The sequence below is a fragment of the Coregonus clupeaformis genome, chromosome 27 (genome assembly GCF_020615455.1).
Source record: "Coregonus clupeaformis isolate EN_2021a chromosome 27, ASM2061545v1, whole genome shotgun sequence".
Classification (NCBI taxonomy): Eukaryota; Metazoa; Chordata; class Actinopteri; order Salmoniformes; family Salmonidae; genus Coregonus; species Coregonus clupeaformis.
In genome coordinates, this window is record NC_059218.1 from 5088312 (window position 1) to 5108313 (window position 20002).

The 20002-nt window shown below is 42.1% G+C and overlaps 1 protein-coding gene across 3 annotated transcripts in view; it reads right to left on the reverse strand.

Moving 5' to 3' along the window:
• Nucleotides 1-4044: 4044 nt before the first annotated feature.
• Nucleotides 4045-20002, reverse strand: part of LOC121541423 (outer dense fiber protein 2-like) — a 32547-nt gene continuing 16589 nt past the window's right edge. For all 3 annotated transcript variants that reach the window (XM_045208007.1, XM_045208006.1, XM_041850420.2), the window contains 9 exons: nucleotides 11048-11233; nucleotides 7793-7902; nucleotides 7485-7620; nucleotides 6985-7095; nucleotides 6612-6875; nucleotides 6333-6433; nucleotides 5867-6029; nucleotides 5355-5480; nucleotides 4045-5141 (listed from right to left, as the gene is read on the reverse strand). In XM_045208007.1, coding sequence (XP_045063942.1) covers nucleotides 4971-5141; nucleotides 5355-5480; nucleotides 5867-6029; nucleotides 6333-6433; nucleotides 6612-6875; nucleotides 6985-7095; nucleotides 7485-7620; nucleotides 7793-7902; nucleotides 11048-11233 — 1368 coding nt within the window. In that variant the 3' untranslated portion in view covers nucleotides 4045-4970. The remainder of the gene's footprint in view (nucleotides 5142-5354; nucleotides 5481-5866; nucleotides 6030-6332; nucleotides 6434-6611; nucleotides 6876-6984; nucleotides 7096-7484; nucleotides 7621-7792; nucleotides 7903-11047; nucleotides 11234-20002) is intronic.

The window sequence follows — 20002 nt, forward strand, 5'->3', positions numbered from 1 at the left end:
TTTGTCCTGGGCTGGCCTGGTTATGCATCCACCATAGTTGCTAGAACCATGCTGGAAAGGACAATGAAAATACATTAGGTCTAAGTGTTTACACCAGATGCAGTTCCCACCTATTATATTTCCAATGAGAATTAAAGTTTGTCAGTGTGTTAAGAAACAGACCCCAACACTCCACAATCATTTGTGTTCGAATTACGTTTAGAACCTTTATCTGAATGTTGCTATGTTTTGATGTATTCCAGGACATGCCTAGCCTGAGAAGAACTCTTTGTGAATCTCTGATCAACAATGCTCTGAGAAGTCCCAGGGTCGCTCTCTGTTCTTGTGAAGGATCTCCCATCGCCTCCCCATTCAACTACTGGCCGCAATGAGTTCACGAGATGAAAAAAAAAAAAACTCAGAAGACAGTGACACCAATTCAGCAACGTGACAAGTTTAAAAGGAGAGCCAGAGAAGCCATGCCAAAGTGAGGATGTTTGAGAGAAAAGCTCTTCTGTTGAAGACACAGGTCAATGCTTTAAGACAAGGTCAGATCCCTTTCTCTTTTTTAAACATATTTTTAAATCTTAAACAACTTTGTCGCCTACGGCAGACAATTACAGGTAGGTCTACTTTTCTTGCTGGATTAGGCTTTGTAGGTAGTGCTGTATTTTTGTGCAGATACTGAAAGCCAAAGGCAAATGGGGTGACCATTCCTTGTGGAAGAACACAATGAAGGTCAGATTTATGTGTCAATCATTTGTGTTGAAATTAGATGTAGAACCTTTTGCTTTATTTTGATCTCTTCCAGGAACTGCGTGAACAACTGCGTGAACAGGCTAGACACCTTCAAATGCCTATCCCGAGAATAACTGTTTGTGAATCTCAGAACAATGCTATGCGAGGCCATGGTGAGACACTGCTCGTGGCCAACCTATTGCCTCCATCAGAATTTGCCTATGAGATCCCGGCAAAAATGGAAAAACAGCTTTTGAATGCAGTTGGCGACGACAATACAGCAAAATGACAAGTACAAGAGCAAAGCGAGAAAAGTCAAAGCTAAAAGGATGATTTTGGAGAGAAGGCACATTCTGATGAAGGCACAGGTCAGAGCAGTGCATGAGGCCTACCTAAAAGGCGCTGCATGGTCAATCCGATGCCTGCATTGGCCGTGCAGCATTTAGGGTGATACGGCTTCTGTAGAAGGCAGGGCATTTCTATTTCTTGCGCTTCACGGAGGAACGCAGAGCTGTTGTGAAGTAAGTTGTCAAGGAAGTGAGTTTGTGTTTATACAGGACCTCCCGCCCCCACCTACCGTCAACCAATGATGTCAATACGGAGCCCTCCGCATTGTCACAAAATTTGAGAGGCGCACGGCGATGCGGTATGGAGCTTGATTTGGCCTCTGCATGCCTCCGGAGGCTCAGCAATTGCATCACACCCTTCATTCAGTTGAAGTCGGAAGTTTACATGCACCTTAGCCAACTACATTTAAACTCAGTTTTTCACAATTCCTGACATTTAATCCTAGTAAAAATTCCCTGTCTTAGGTCAGTTAGGATCACTACTTTATTTTAAGAATGTGAAATGTCAGAATAATAGTAGAGAGAATGATGTTTTTCAGCTTTCATTTCTTTCATCACATTCCCAGTGGGTCAGAAGTTTACATACACTCAATTAGTATTTGGTAGCATTGCCTTTAAATTGTTTAACTTGGGTCAAACATTTCGGGTAGCCTTCCACAAGCTTCCCACAATAAGTTGGGTGAATTTTGGCCCATTCCTCCTGACAGAGCTAGTGTAACTGAGTCAGGTTTGTAGGCCTCCTTGCTCGCACACGCTTTTTCAGTTCTGCCCACAAATGTTCTATAGGATTGAGGTCAGGGCTTTGTGATGGTGTCACGAGAATTTCTATCTCTAATTAATCAAACTTAATGCTCTGAATAATTCCCAGAGGGTGTAAATTATCTGGTTTAATCATGAATTAAACAAAGGTCCGCAACCAGCAAGAATGATCTGTATTTTTAATCATGGAGAGCTCTGGCGCCAAAAAACATACATACAGCTTTTATATCCCTTGACACACAAAGGCACTTTGCTCCGCCCACCTTTAAACAGTTTCTTAGTCCCCTTCACCCTGGAATGCTTTCTCAACAGTTTCTAACTTCCCCCCTCTGTTAGTGGGTTAACACTGCATTATAACTCTAACATCGTTCACACATTTATACTGTATTTGGGGTGAAATCCTTTAGTCATTATTCTTAAAATACAAATGAATCTATCAGATGGCCACTCCAATACCTTGACTTTGTTGTCCTTAAGCCATTTTGCCACAACTTTGGAAGTATGTTTGGGGCGGCAGGTAGCTTAGTGGTTAAGAGTGTTGTGCCAGTAACCGAAAGGTCGCTGGTTCTAATCCCTAGAGCCAACTAGGTGAAAAATCTGTTGATGTGCCCTTGAGCAAGGCACTTAACCCTAATTGCTCCTGTAAGTCGCTCTGGATAAGAGCGTCTGCTAAATGACTAAAATGTCATTGTCCATTTGGAAGACCCATTTGCGATCAAGCTTTAACTTCCTGACTGATGTCTTGAGATGTTGCTTCAAAATATCCATATAATTTTCCTTCCTCATGATGCCATCTATTTTGTGAAGTGCACCAGTCCCTCCTGCAGCAAAGCACCCCCACAGCAAGATTCTGCCACCCCTGTCCTTCACGGTTGGGATGGTGTTCTTCGGCTTGCAAGCAACCCCCTTTTTCCTCCAAACATGACGATGGTCATTATGGCCAAACAGTTCAGAGGACATTTCTCCAAAAAGTACGATCTTTGTTCCCATGTGCAGTTGCAAACCGTAGTCTGGCTTTTTTATGGCGGTTTTGAAGCAGTGGCTTCTTCCTTGTTGAGCGGCCTTTCAGGTTATGTCGATATAGGACTCGTTTTAATGTGGATAAAATACTTTTGTACCCGTTTCCTCCAGCATCTTCACAAGGTCCTTTGCTGTTGTTCTGGGATTGATTTGCACTTTTCGCACCAAAGTACGTTCATCTCTAGCATACAGAACGGGTCTCCTTCCTGAGCGGTATGACGGCTGCGTGCTCCCATGGTGTTTATACTTGCGTACAAGGATGAACCAGACTTGTGCAGGTCTACAACTATTTTTCTGAGGTCTTGGCTGATTTCTTTTGATTTTCACATGATGTCAAGCAAAGAGGCACTGAGTTTGAAGGTAGGCCTTGAAATACATCCACAGGTACACCTCCAATTGACTCAAATGATGTCAATTAGCCTATCAGAAGCTTCTAAAGCCATGACATCATTTTCTGGAATTTTCCAAGCTGTTTAAAGGCACAGTCAACTTAGTGTATTTAAACTTCTGACCCACTGGAATTGTGATACAGTGAATAAGTGAAATAATCTGTCTGTAAACAATTGTTGGAAAAATTACTTGTCATGCACGAAGTAGATGTCCTAACCGACTTGCCAAAACGATAGTTTGTTAACAAGAAATGTGTGGAGTGGTTGAAAAACGAGTTTTAATGACTCCAACCTAAGTGTATGTGAACTTCCGACTTCAACTGTACGTAGCCTCAGACCACATTTTCGGATCAAGCATAAATTGGCTTTAAGAGACATCGAGTTAGGTAATCTCTGCAACCCAGAAGAACCAAATGTTGTGTGACCTCAGGCCAGCTACTTGATTTGGGTCTGGAACCGGAGGATGTGATGTTGGGACTAGTGTGAGTGGCGAGAAATGGGTAGTTATTTTATGCAAGGTGATTTGTAGTTGACTGCAATGCAGTCGATGTTGAACAGGTCCACAGTCTTATGACAGGCGTCTGTCATAATGAAAATATACATTCAATTCCATGCATTCGTGCATAACAAATACCATGCATAATACTCTTGAATACTATAGTAATCTTAGCTTTTTTGTACAATATTTCACAAAGAAATTATACATTTGACAAATTTCCTTGCCTTTTATCTATATTCAAGTGGATGATGACACTAAAAGAGTGTAGGCTATAACCAGAAAGAAATAGAGGAAGAATATTCTTGATGACCTATCAAATTGCTTTATTGCAACTCAATACACTTTCAAGGTATATAAAATGGTAATTACAAATATATCTCCTATTTCATAGTTAAAGCACAAATATGTAAATTATTGACAAGAGCACAACTCCTTCACTGTTGATTCTTCTCATGGGTATCACATTTTAGACAGATACTGACACAAATAAACAGCAAACAACCCAAACTAAATCATTGGTTTCATTGATATGGCCTTGTTTAGCAGATAGCACCAATCATTAGCCTGGGTACCAGTCTGTTTGTGCCATCAAGCCACTCCTTGTCATGCCAAACATGACAAGGAGTTGACATGATAGCACAAACAGATCTGGGACTAGGCTAACCAATCATAGCACCATTGGAACAATTCCGTAATATGATAAGATGAAAAATAGACAAGCTATATATAACACTAATGCGACAAGGTTGTTGGACAGCTATGGTTTGGTACATTACATTTGTTAGGTGGGTGGCTACATGCTGTTGTACAGTAGGGTACAGTACAGAATGATACAGTATGCTGAGACATCATTAACAGTAGAGGTGAAAACATAATGGAGTCAGAAGGACGTGAACGACTATAGGACAACTGTAACAATTAATGCAGACAAGCTGGAAGTAAAGTCTGTGTAAAGTATTGATGTCTTCAGACAACACTTTCTTGAAACATGTGATACATTGTAACCATATTGATATTATATATATTGATATATTGTATAATTGTAACATATACACCCTCAAAATCAACATTGAATATAGATGAAACGAGCACTCTGAGTATAGACCTGGATAAATATGTGTGTGATCGAAGAGAATCTTTGGGGAGAGTTCCCTCAAATGGTGTGTGTTTGTGTTTATGTATGTGTGTGCGTGCGTGCATAATTGTAGGTGTGTGTTCTGAGAGAATCTTTGGGTCCCCTCAGATGGGAGAAGGGGCCCGCAGAGTGCTGGTGAGGGCCGAGTCTCCGAACACGTTGGCGTAAGAGGCTTTGAGGAACTGGACGTAGTTCTGCAGACTCCTGTTGGTGCTGTCCGACTGCTCCAGACGATCCTTCACATCCTGAAGACGGGACTGGTACCGCCGCTCCGCCTGAGGGAGGCGCAGACAGGTAGACAGACACACCACAGCATCATCAATGCTATTATTAAAATGAAATATTCTTTGATTTCTAAAGTGTGTGTGCCAAGATGAGTATTGGTTTGATTCACTATGTCTTTGACCGCAATAGGTTTAGAGATGATCGGAGATTTTATAATCAGAGTTTACGCTAGAGATGTGTATTTCTAAAACACTCCCCCTCACCTCCTCTTTGCTGCGGCGGAGGGTGGTGAGTTCTGTGGCGGTCCTGCTTAGCTGGGTCTCCAGTTCCACCACCTTGGACTGGGTGGAGCGCTCTTTCGTGACCGCACGCTCCCGGGTCTGGGACACCTAATACAATAATAATAATATGCCATTTAGCAGACACTTTTATCCAAAGTGACTTACAGTCATGCGTGCATACATTTTATGTATGGGTGGTCCTGGGTATTGAACCCACTATCCAGGAGTTGCAAGCGCCATGCTCTACCAACTGAGCTACAGAGGACCACCTATACACCAGGACTGAGATACTCCATCAGACAGAGCAACTGACAGGGAAGAAAATGACAAAGTCAGTGTAAACTAATGTTGTTCTGTGAGTATTCACAGTGCTAAAACTTAAAACAACCAAATCACTCAATTCAATACTCGCATCTCAATTTCCCACCCAGCTATTCCCCAGGTAGCCAATCCCCAGCCCCCCTTCTCCCCATGCCTTGAGGGCCCAGACAGACCTGGCGTCGGGCGTCATCCAAGGCCTCCTCCAGCTGGCGGGTCAGGTGCATGCACTCGCGGGACTTCTCCTCCAGCCGGAGCTGGTTGCCATGGATGGTCTCCTCCCGCTTGGTGATCACCCCCACCAGGTCCCTGTTCTGACAAGTGGCCTCCTCTAGCTTCCTGTAAGGGAGAGATGGGATGGGAAGGAGGGATGGGCTATAAGACCCAGGTATGTTCACCCATACACACACCACACAAACACGGTATACATAAGACACACACAGGGGGTCACGTATCCGCCAGGCCACAAACTAACAATGTATGAGCTCACTGTACTGTAAATTGGATAAAAGAGTCTGTATATATTATGTTTTATACTACATACGCACACACACACACACACACACACACACACACACTGTGCGTGTGTTTACTGTTCAGTGTGCTATGATATTGGCTCTGGAATGGCCGCAACCGTCTGACCTCTCCAGACTCTCCACACGGTGTTGCAGCTGTTTGTTCTCCTCCAACAGGACCGAGTTTTTCTGTCTCACCAGCTCCACCTGGCTGCCCTGCTGTTCGACCTAGACACAAAATATCAACCATTGTACTATTATTATCATATTATTAAATTGATAAAGCCACAGTTTGGAAGATGTGCATACCATCACATTTTGTGTACAGCACACATACCCCCCCACACACACACAAACACTTTCCCCACACCCCACCCCACCCAAACATTCCCCCCAACCCCCACACCTTCATGCGCAGGTCAGCCAGGGTGGTACTCAGCTCAGTGTTACATCTCTCCTGGGCGTGTTCTCTGTCCTGAGCTTCTTCCAGTAGGACCTCAGAACGCCGCAGTGCCTCAGGAAGAGGCTCTAGCTCCGTCAGCCGGCCCAGCAGCTCCCTGCGCACCACCTCCACTTCGCTCTCCAGCTGGTCCCGGACCTGCCGCGCCTCTCGCTCTGCTTGTCCCAGCCTGGCACAGCACTCGTCCGCCTCCGCCCTTGTCTTCACCACCTGGGTGGTGGGTAATGGGTAGCATTACACAGAAAACACATTCTCCTTTCGGCACATTAAGAGTCTGTATGTGGGTACAACGTGTGTGCATACCTGTGTGTGTACTTACCTGGGTCTTGTAGCTGTCTACTAGGCTCTCGTATTGCTTCACAGAGGCTTTGACGTGTTGTACCTCTGACTGGGACAGAGCCAGCTTCTCCTCCACTGCAGACAACATGGCCTGAAAGAGGGGAACATATGCCTGTCAGCCTACAGTACAGAACTGTGTGTGTGTGTGTGTCCAGAATAATCTGACCACAAATCCATGTTATGATGCAATAAAGCGATCCAATATCTGGTCGGCTAAATCTATGGATAATTAATTACTTTCAAATCTTTGTAATGTACTGCAACCAGAACCAACCTATTTGGTACCGGGTACAAATGTAATTCTTGTAAATGAAGAAAGGACCACATAATGGGATGGTTTCCCAGACACAGAGTAAGCCTACTCCAGTATGCTCAATGAAGAATATCCATTCAAAGTGATTTTTAGTCCAACTAAAATGTATCTGTGTCTGGGAAAACTGGCCTAATAATTCCAAGTGTTAGTCCATTGTCACCACTGACCTTGAGGCTCTGGTTCTCTAGCTTGGCGTGGGTGCCCTCTGTGGTGAGGCTGTGCAGGCGGTCCAGGAGCCCCTCTCTCTCAGCCCGGGCCTTGTCCTCTGTCCCATGGAGCTGCCCTGTCAGGTCTGACACTCGGCTGCACACACAGGGTATGGTCAGGATGATAAAAATTGGATTATAAAAGGTTTTTATGTCAGCTGGGCTTTAGCTTAGACCATAAATGTACAATTTGACCATATTCATGATTGTTCTTGATGCTGTGTTCCCTCTTATTCTGAGAAAAACTGAAGCGACTCTCTTTCTCTCACCTGTTGAGGACTGAGACCTCCATCTCTAGCTGAGCCTTGTCCTTCATTTCCTGGGCGTGGCGACCACGCCAGTTCTCTGCTGCTGATAGGGCCTCTACCATCTGGTTCTCCTGTGTAGGTAGCAACATCATCCAATATATTTGAAAAGTATTTAATCCTGGTCCTGGAGAACTGCATGGTACATCTGGCTGTAGTTCTAGCCCATTACTAACAAACGTAATTCGACTAATCATCAAGCAGTTCTTCTGTGGGACATCTTGTTCCTAAGCATTGATGGGTTTGTTCCATATCATTTAAGCAAGCCATGACACCCACCATCTCAGATTGTTCTGAAATCGTTTCTGTAGTTACACTGAACAAAAATATAAATGCAACAATTTCAAAGATTTTACTGAGTTACATTTCATATAAGGAAATCAGTCAATTAAAATAAATTCATTAGTCCCTAATCTATGGATTTCACATGACTTGGAATACAGATTGTGTACAGATCCTTGTGACATGGGGCCATGCATTATCATGCTGAAACATTAGGTGATGGCGGCGGATGAATGGCACGACAATGGGTCTGGTCACGGTATCTTTGTGCATTCAAATTGCTATTGATAAAATGCAATTGTGTTCGTTGTCTGTAGCTTATGCCTGCCCATACCATAACCCCACCACCACCATGGGGCAGTCTGTTCATCAGAAAACCGCTCGCCCACACAACAGTTGAAACCGAGACTAATCCGTGAAGAGCACACTTCTCCAGCCTGCCAGTGGCCATCGAAGGTGAGCATTTGCCAACTGAAGTCATTTGCGACGCAGAACTGCAGTCAGATCAAGACCCTGGTGAGGACGACGAACACACAGATGAGCTTCCCTGAGACGGTTTCTGACAGTTTTAGCAGAAATTCTTCGGTTGTGCAAACCCACAGTTTCATCAGCTGTATGGGTGGTTGGTCTCAGACGATCCCGCAGGTGAAGAAGCCGGATGTGGAGGTCCTGGGCTGGTGTGGTTTGGAAAATTTCTGGGATCTTTTATTTCAGCTCATGAAACATGGAATCAATACTTTACATGTTGTATTTATACTTTTGTTCAGTGTAAAAACAGATAAGATTAGCATTCCTGCAACATTGTTTTGTTGAAATATAATTTGATCTAAGTGAAATTAAGCTAGTTGGCCATATTAATGTATAGGATAACGTTCAATAAATATAATACCCAACATCCAATTTTGGACAAAATAAATTGTCAAAAGCCACCCACGCCAATCCCAACCTAACAACAAGTATACAGTATCACTTCTCTATGTCTGACAAGTAGTATGGAGCTGCGGCTTGGCGTATTGTTTCTTCATCCTATGTAATGCATTCTCAGTGAATTTAGTGATTTTGTCCCCCTGTTCAGAGAAATTAGTCATTGAAGTTGTTAGGTTGATGTCCCAGCCTACATCCTGATATTACCAGGTTCTGACCACTAGATGGTGGTGTTCCTGCTATTAGGTGATACAAAAAAAGGTATAATCCCCCAACCTCCCCAAGCATTACAAGCATATCGCTACAACCGCAATAACATCTGCTAAATATGTGTATGCGACCAATAACATTTGATTTGATCTGTTAAAGGGATAATTCACCCAAATTACAAAATGACATATTGGTTTCCTTACCCTGTAAACAGTCTATGGACAAGATGACAGCAACCCATGCAAGTCAATGGTACCTACAGTGCATTCGGAAAGTATTCAGACCCCTTGACTTTTTCCACATTTTGTTACGTTACAGCCTTATTCTGAAATAGATTAAATTGATTTTTCCTCATCCAGCTACACACAATATCCCATAATTTATTAAAAATAAAAAACACTGAAATATCACATTTACATAAGTATTCAGACCCTTTACTCAGTACTTTGTTGAAGCAACTTTGGCAGTGATTACAAGCTTGGCACACCTGTATTTGGGAGTTTCAAAGGTCCAAAGAACACATTGGCCTCCATCATTCTTAAATGGAAGAAGTTTGGAACCACTAAGACTCTTCCTAGAGCTGGCCGCCCGGCAAAACTAAGCAAACGGGGGAGAAGGGCCTTGGTTAGGGAGGTGACCAAGAACCCGATGGTCACTCTGACAGAGCTTCAGAGTTCCTCTGTGGAGATGGGAGAACCTTCCAGAAGGACAACCATCTCTGCAGCACTCCACCAATCAGGCCTTTATGGTAGAGTGGCCAGACGGAAGCCACTCCTCGGTAAAAGGCACATGACAGTCCGCTTTCAGTTTGCCAAAAGGCACCTAAAGGACTCTCAGGCCATGAGAAACAAGATTCTCTGGTCTGACGAAACCAAGATTGAACTCTTTGTCCTGAATGCCAGGCGTCACGTCTGGAGGGAACCTGGCACAATCCCTACGGATTGGTGGTGGCAGCATCATGCTGTGAGGATGTTTTTCAGCGGCAGGGACTAGGAGACTTGTCAGGATCGAGGGAAAGATGAACAGAGGAAAGTAAAGAGAGATCGTTGATGAAAACCTGTTCCAGAGCTCTCAGGACCTCAGACTGGGGCAAAGGTTCACCTTCCAACAGGACAACAACACTAAGCACACAGCCAAGACAACGCAGGTGGCTACGGGACAAGTCTCTGAATGTCATTGAGTGGCCCAGCCAGAGCCCGGACTTGAACCCGATTGAATATCTCTGGAGAGACCTGAAAATAGCTGTACAGCGACGCTCTCCTTCCAACCTGACAGAGTTTGAGAGGATCTGCAGAGAAGAATGGGAGAAACTCCCCAAATACAGGTGTGCCAAGCTTGTAGCGTCATACCCAAGAAGACTCGAGGCTGTAATCGCTGCCAAAGGTGCTTCATCAAAGTACTGAGTAAAGGGTCTGAATACTTATGTAAATGTTATACAAAATAAAAAAATAAAAAAACTTTCAGAATGCACTGTATATTTATTGAATATTATATGAATTCTATACATTAAAATTGCCCATTTGGATGCAATCAATTATCTTAATTTCTCAGAGATCAAATTATATTTCAACAAAATTATGTTGCAAGAATGCTAATCTTATCTGTTTCTAACAGAAATGATTTCAGAAAAATCTGAGATGGTCGGTGTCGAAATCCTCTTTCTTTTGCTTTTTGAGGTGAAACAACCCTGATCCAAAGGTCAGTTTTTGTACCTTTTTTCCACCGCTTAATAATAAGGATTAGACAGAACTGATCCTAGACCTGTTCTAAGAGGTAGGTCACCATCTCCCCTCTTCCACCTACCATGTCCAGTAGCTGGGCGCTGAGCTGCCCGGCGGTGTCTTCGCTGCGCTCCGCCCGGTGTTTCTGGGCCCGCGTAGCCCTCTTCAGGGCCTCTTTGTCGGACTCCGCCTGAAGTTTCAGACCCTGCAGCTGCTCCAGCAAGTGATCCATCTCTCCCTGCTGCTGGTTGGCCGCACGCTCCAAGTTCTGGACCAATCAGAAAGGAGTGGATAAAAAACAGGAAGACATTTTGTTTGTAGCCTCCACCACCAACCACCAACCTCCTACCCCCAACCCCACCCATCCAATATGTCTCCCCTACAACCACCTACCCACCCACCCCACCTGGAAACCATGTTTTCCACTCATTTACATTTTAGTCATTTAGCAGACGCTCTTATCCAGAGCGACTTACAGTTAGTGAGTGCATAAATTTTTCATACTGGCCCCCCGTGGGAATCGAACCCACAACCCTGGCTTTGCAAGCGCCATGCTCTACCAACTGAGCTACAGGAGGCCATCCCCCCCAGTACCCCTTACCCTTGGGCCTGAAAGCAAAAATTATAATAATAATGAAAATAGCTACATACTGTATACTTTGTTTGTATTTTTGGGCTTCATAGATTGTTTATTTGTATGTGTTGGGCTTTAGCTGAGATTATTCTTTACATAGTCAAGTGTATTTTTTCCGGCCTCAATAGTTTTTTGACATTCATTCTCGCTGTCGACATTCTAATATTGTAACTTCTAATAGTAACGGTATCCACTGGCGAATTGGGAGAGAATGAGATGATTGCCATCTAAGAGCCAACATATTTTTTGCGGCAGTGCTACCTGGCAACAGTAATTGTCTCTATGATTTATTGTGAGATTCAAGGAGCTATCATCGTTAAGTAACATAGTAGATGCAAAGCACTGAATATTTACAGTTGAAGTCGGAAGTTTACATACACCTTAGCCAAATACATTTAAACTCAGTTTTTCACAATTCCTGACATTTTATCCTAGTAAAAATTCCCTGTCTTAGGTCAGTTAGGATCACCACTTTATTTTAAGAATGTGAAATGTCCGAATAATAGTGCAGAGAAGGATTTATTTCAGCTTTTTATTTCTTTCATCGCATTCCCAGTGGGTCAGAAGTTTACATACACTCAATTAGTATTCTGTAGCATTGCCTTTAAATTGTTTAACTTGGGTCAAACATTTTGGGTAGCCTTCCACAAGCTTCCCACAATAAGTTGGGTGAATTTTGGCCCGTTCCTCCTGACAGAGCTGGTGTAACTGAGTCAGGTTTGTAGGCCTCCTTGCCCGCAAACACTTTTTCAGTTCTGCCCACACATTTTCTATAGGATTGAGGTCAGGGCTTTGTGATGGCCACTCCAATACCTTGACTTTGTTGTCCTTAAGCCATTTTGCCACAACTTTGGAAGTATGCTTGGGGTCATTGTTCATTTGGAAGACCCATTTGCGACCAAGCTTTAACTTCCTGACTGATGTCTTGAGATGTTGCTTCAATATATCCACATAATTTTCCTTCCTCATGATGCCATCTATTTTGTGAAGTGCACCAGTCCCTCCTGCAGCAAAGCACCCCCACAGCATGATGCTGCCACCCCCGTGCTTCACGTTTGGGATGGTGTTCTTCGACTTGTAAGTTGACCCCTTTTTCCTCCAAAAATAACGATGGACGTTATGGCCAAACAGTTCTATTTTTGTTTAATCAGACCAGAGGACATTTCTCCAAAAAGTATGATCTTTGTCCCCATGTGCAGTTGCAAACCATAGTCTGGCTTTTTTATGGCGGTTTTGGAGCAGTGGCTTCTTCCTTGCTGAGCGGCCTTTCAGGTTATGTTGATATAGGACTCGTTTTACTGTGGATATAGATACTTTTGTACCTGTTTCCTCCAGCATCTTCACAAGGTCCTTTGCTGTTGTTCTGGGATTGATTTGCACTTTTCGCACCAAAGTACGTTAATCTCTAAGAGACAGAACACGTCTCCTTCCTGAGCAGTATGACAGCTGCGTGGTCCCATGGTGTTTACACTTGCGTACTATTGTTTGTACAGATGAACGCGGTACCTTCAGGTATTTGGAAATTGCTCCCAAGGATGAACCAGACTTGTGGAGGTCTACCATTTTTTTTCTGAGGTCTTGGCTGATTTCTTTTTGATTTTTCCATGATGACAATGCAAAGAGGCACTGAGTTTGAAGGTAGGCCTTGAAATACATCCACATGTACACCTCCAATTGACACAAATGATGTCAATTAGCCTATCAGAAGCTTCTAAAGCCATGACATCATTTTCTGGAATTTTCCAAGCTGTTTAAAGGCACAGTTAACTTAGTGTATGTAAACTTCTGAGCCACTGGAATTGTGATACAGTGAATTATAAGTGAAATAATCTGTCTGTAAACAATTGTTGGAAAAATTACTTGTCATGCACAAAGTAGATGTCCTAACCGACTTGCCAAAACTATAGTTCGTTAACAAGAAATGTGTGGAGTGGTTGAAAAATTAGTTTTAATGACTCCAACCTAAGTGTATGTAAACTTCCGACTTCAACTGTATATTCATGCACTTCGAAAGGAATTTTGTAACTTTGTCCCAGAAGCATTTAACTGCAGGGCACTCCTACATCATATGAAGGAATGTGCCTACCTGATTTATGGGACACAGTGAACAGTTGGGAGTTTTCGTAAAACGTTTCCTTGGTGTTAAATACAGTCTGTGAACAAACTTAAAATGTATAAGTAGATGGTTCGGATTACAGGATGCCAAGGTCATATTTATTTATAGAGATTAGTCCTTTTGGGAGCCCAGAAAATGTATTTATAAATCCCATCATTGGATGGTTCCGTAGTTGGGCTTCCCAAGGGACTCCATAGGCCAGCATAGCTGACCTAAATTGTAAGTATAGAAAAAAGGAGTTGCCTGGTAATGTGTACTGAATGTGTCTTTCAAACCTTGAAATGTTCTCAAACCATTACTGTCCATCAGTGGAGGCTGCTGTTTGATACCATTCCATGTACTCCATTCCGGCCATTATTATGAGCCGTCATCCCCCCAGCAGCTTCCACTGCTGTCCATGATATTGGCAAGGATACGGATTCCACATTTGGACCATTGGGGGGATGCAAAAGGCATCCAGACTGGAAGGCATTATTGTGAAATATTGGAGTATGGGCATGCCATTTTGATTCCCAGTTAAGTATTTTTAAATGTTTAAGCCAAATAGAGATTGTGTGAGCAATAATAGGAACAAAGCATAGTTTACATTGTTTAAGGCATATATCAGTGAAGACCACCTCTTCCAGGGCAATAGGAAACGCCATATTTATCGCTATACTCAGCAGGGGGCGGTAGAATCATGTCAAAACCAATTTAGGATGGGACAAAATTCTAGTGCCTGGAAATGCAATTTAAAGTTTGGTACGGATAGTCCTCCTACATCTTTGTAAGTTTGTTCATTTTATCCGGGATCGCTTACTTTGCCATATAAATTTCGAAACCACACTATGGATTTTTTCCCAATAACCAGAAGGGGGAGACAAGAATACAGAAATTCAGCAATGGAAATACAGGGCATTCGGAAAGTATATACTCCCGAGTGGCGCAGTGGTCTAAGGCACTGCATCGCAGTGCTAGCTGTGCCACTAGAGATCCTGGTTCGAGTCCAGGCTCTGTCGCAGCCGGCCGCGACCGGGAGACCCATGGGCGGCGCACAATTGGTCCAGCGTCGTCCAAGGTAGGGGAGGGTTTGGCCGGCAGGGATGTGGATTCGTTTCCCACGGGGGGCCAGTATGAATAAAAATAAAAAAAACATGTATGCATTCACTAACTGTAAGTCGCTCTGGATAAGAGCGTCTGCTAAATGACGTAAATGTAAAATGTATTCAGACCCCTTGACTTTTTCCACATTTTGTTACCTTACAGCCTTATTCTGAAATTGATTAAATAGTTTTCCCCCCTCATCAATCTACACACAATACCCCATAATGACAAAGCAAAAACTGGTTTTTAGAAATGTATTTAAAATAAAACATTGAAATATCACATTTACATAAGTATTCAGACCCTTTACTCAGTACTTTGTTGAAGCACCTTTGGCAGCGATTACAGCCTTGAGTCTTCTTGGGTATGACGCTACAAGCTTGGCACACCTGTATTTGGGGAGATTCTCCCATTCTTCTCTGCAGATCCTCTCAAGCTCTGTCAGGTAGGATGGGGAGCGTCACTGCACAGCTATTTTCATGTCTCTCCAGAGATGTTCGATCAGGTTCAAGTCTGGGCCACTCAAGGACATTTAGAGATTTGCCCCAAAGCCACTCCTCCTTTGTCTTGGCTGTGTGCTTAGGGTCTTTGTCCTATTGGAATGTGAACCTTCACCCCAGTCTTAGGTCCTGAGCGCTCTGGAGCAGGTTTTCATCAAGGATCTCTGTACTTTGCTCCGTTCATTTTTCCCTCGATCCTGACTAGTCTCCCAGTCCCTGTGGTTGAAAAACATCCCCACAGCATGATGCTGCCACCACCATGCTTCACTGTAGGGAGGGTGCCAGGTTTCCTCCAGAAGTGATGCTTGGCATTCAGGCCAAAGAGTTCTTTCTTGGTTTCATCAGACCAGAGAATCTTGTTTCTCATGGTCAGAGTCTTTAGGTGCCTTTTGGCAAACTGCAAGCGGGCTGTCATGTGCCTTTTACTGAGGTGTGGCTTCCGTCTGGCCACTCTACCATAAAGGCCTGATTGGTGGAGTGCTGCAGAGATGGTTGTCCTTCTTGAAGGTTTTCCCATCTCCACAGAGGAACTCTGGAGCTCTGTCAGAGTGACCATCGGGTTCTTGGTCACCTCCCTGACCAAGGCCCTTCTCCCCCGATTGCTCAGTTTGGCCGGGCGGCCAGCTCTAGGAAGAGTCTTGGTGGTTCCAAACTTCTTCCATTTAAGAATGATGAAGGCCACTGTGTTCTTGGGGACCTTCAATGCTGCAGAAATTTTTTGGTACCCTTCCCCAGATCTGTGCCTCGACACAATCCTGTCTCGGTGCTCTACAGACAATTCCTTCGACCTCATGGCTTGGTTTTTGCTCTGACATGCACTGTCAACCGTGGGACCTTATGTAGACAGGTGTGTGCCTTTCCAAATCATGTCCAATCAATTGAATTTACCACAGGTGGACTTAAATCAATTTGTAGAAACATCTCAAGGATGATCAATGGAAACAGGATGCACCTGAGCTCAATTTCGAGTCTCATAGCAAAGGGCTTAAAAACCTGTTTTTGCTTTGTCATTGTGGGGTATTATGTGTGGATTGATGAGGATTTTGTATTTATTTAAATCATTTTAGAATAAGGCTGTAACGTAACAAAATGTGAAAAAGTCAAGGGGTCTGAATACTTTCCGAATTTCATTTTGACAATAGATATTCTGCCGGTTAAAGCAACTGGAATGTTAGTCAATCTACTGAGGTCGGATTGAATTGATTTGAGCGTTCTGTTAAAGTTTCTGGCAATGGATTTATCTAAGAAAGGAAATATATCTATTCCCAAAACATTTTTATGGGAAACTATTGGGATTCCATAAGTAGAGATGGAGTCTTGAGAGGCATTAGGGCAGATTTGGTTACATTTATTTTGTAACTTGAGAAGGAGCTGAATTTGTCTATGATCTTCAAAGAGTTTGGGAGAGATTGATATACATTGTCTAGATAAAGTAAGATATCGTCGGTGTAACTGTATCACATAGAGGCTCAGACTAAATTAGAGGAAAAACAAAAAGAAATGTAGAAACTTATTCAAGAAAGATCAAGTGTAATATATTATAAGAATAAAGCAAACTGGATGGAATATGGGGAAAAATGCACAAAATTATTTTTTAATCTTCAACATAGAAATGCTACCAAAAAGAATGTAATGAAACAGGTTACAAATGACGGAGTCACCCATGATTCACCAAATTATATTTTGAAGGAGGAAGCAAAGTACTTTAAGCATATGTTTTCGTTTCAGTCACCTCCATCTCCTCTAACTGAAGCTAATTGTAGGGATTTCTTTTCTATTAATAATGCAAAATTAACAGCCATACAGAAAGACTCATGTGAAGGTGAAATTACAGTGGAGGAACTTCTGGATGCAATTAAATACTTTAAGTCCAGAACAATTCCAGGGTTAGATGGCATACCAGTCGAGGTATACCAAACCTTTTTTGATATACTCAGAGGACCGTTATTAGCATGTTTTAACCACTCCTATGTAAATGGTAGATTATCAGACACTCATGAAGAAGGTCTGATTTCATTATTACTGAAACAGGATACAAGTGGAAAATATAAAGATCCAGTCCATTAAAAAAATTGGAGGCCCCTTTCACTTCAGTGTTGTGATGCAAAAATTCTAGCAAAATGTATAGCACATAGAATAAAAAAGGTATTGTCGGACATTATTCATTCTAATCAGACAGGTGTTTTACATGGACGATACATTGGAGATAATATAAGGCAAGTACTGGAAACGATAGAACACTATGAAAAATCTGAGAAACCAGGCCTGCTATTCATAGCAGACTTTGAAAAGGCATTTGATAAAGTACGACTGGAGTTTATATATAAATGCCTGGAGCATTTCAATTTTGGAGAATCTCTAATAAAATGGGTTAAAATCATGTATAGTAACGCTAGGTGTAAAATAGTAAATAATGGCTATTTCTCCTAAAGTTTTAAACTTTCAAGAGGAGTAAAACAAGGTTGTCCACTATCGGCATATCTATTTATCATGGCCATCGAAATGTTAGCTATTAAAATCAGATCCAACAATAATATCAAGGGATTAGAAATCCAGGGCTTAAAAACAAAGGTGTCATTGTACGCTGATGATTCCATTTTTCTTTTAAATCCACACCTTGAATCCCTCCACAGCCTCATAGAGGATCTAGATACATTTTCTAACCTCTCTGGATTACAACCAAATGATGATACATGTACTATATTACGTATTGGATCACTAAAAAATATAATCTTTACATTACCATGTAGTTTACCAATAAAATGGTCTGATGGTGATGTGGGGCGGCAGGTAGCTTAGTGGGTAAGAGCGTTGTGCCAGTAACCGAAAGGTCGCTGGTTCTAATCCCCGAGCCGACTAGGTGAAAAATCTGTCGATGTGCCCTTAAGCAAGGCACTTAACCCTAATTGCTCCTGTAAGTCGCTCTGGATAAGAGCGTCTGCTAAATGACTAAAATGTAAATGTAAAAATGGATATACTCGGAATACATATCCCAAATGAAATAAATGATCTCACTCCAATACATTTTAATAGAAAGTTAGCAAAAATAGATAAGATCTTGCTACCATGGAAAGGTAAATACCTGTCTATTTGTGGAAGAATCCCCCTAATTAACTCTTTAGTATTATCCCAGTTTACCTATTTGCTTATGGTCTTGCCTATGCCAAGCGAACAGTTTTTTTAATTATAGGAGAAAAAATATTGCATTTTATTTGGAACGGCAAGCCAGGCAAAATTAAACGGGCCTATTTATATAAGACTCCATCTCTACTTATGGAATCCCAATCGTTCCCCATAAAAATAAAAAAATAAAAAATAAAAGATATCGTTGGGATATAATGAGATGACGTGATCCGTAGAATTGAGCGATATTGGTATAATTTCTTTCGATTGTTGAATTGCATGGGCCAGGGTCTCCATAGACAAAAATAGCAGAGGTGAGATGGGATCACCTTACCTGCTACTCCTAGTTAGTCTGAACAGAACAGAGCCGGTATTGCTTGTTATTACTATGGCCGAGGGATTGGCATATAGTACTTTAATCATATTAATGAAATTGGAGCCAAGTCCCATATGTTCCAAAACCAACAAAAGATATGACCATTCTAGTCTACCAAAAGCTTTTTCTGCATCGAGAGATAAAACTGCCAAGGAGCTTTGGTTTCTGATAAAGCAAGTAAGATATGTACAGTAATAGACAACAGAGGTTATATATGAGGATAACCCGCATTAGTCCAGATGTACCAATTTGGGTAAGTACATTTCGAGATAGTATGACAGAATTTTTGAAAATAGTTTAATATCTGCTACCTTTTAAAAATGTAAACGTTAACTGTGCTGTATTTATTTACATCCCTTACAAATTAACCTTTGTGAACGACTGTGTTAATCATTTCAAGTAACAGTGGACCTAATTGGTTCCAACATTTTAAATAGACCTCAGGAGGAATACCGTCACAACCAGGTGATTTGCCTTTATTCATGTTATCCAATGCCCCTTTGAGTTCATGGAGAGAGGTTTGGGCTCTCAGCAAGCCGGCTTCCTCAGTTGAGAGAAGAGCAGTCCTTTTATCTTTTAAAAAGGACTTGATCTGGCTTGGTGTGGATTTACAATCAGAGGTGTAAAATTCTTTATAGAAACGGGAGAATCTTTGGTTTATTACCTGATTCAGATTCGTTGCAATATCCACTAATTGATCATTACAGCAAAGCTTGTTGGCCAGTAGATGACTGGGTCAATTACCATGGAAGTAATGGTTGAGTCCAACTCGATGGATGGCAAATTCTGCTCTCTGTCTTATTAATAGATTTTGTTCTATCTTGACTTTGAAGAGAGTAGTCGCTACCTGGTCTGAAAAAAGTGTTTGTTGGGAACGCTCTAACGTCGTTAACAACTTTTCCAATTCTGATATCTTATTTAATTGTGATTTATTCAGCCCAGATGTAAATGCAGTTGCAATGTTTTTAATAAAACCTTTGATGGCGTCATCGACAGAACATTTGTTAATCATTATGAATTCACTCAATTCAGTTTCAAATTGTTCACATAAAGTAGGATTTTGTAGTAAGGAAACATTAAAGAGCCATCTTGTGGATATTGATATTTAGACATTTGTATCTGGCAGTAATAAGCATGATGATCAGATAGGCTCATATGTCGAAGGAGTAGATAATAGTACAAAATCGATTTAGGATAATGTTTTG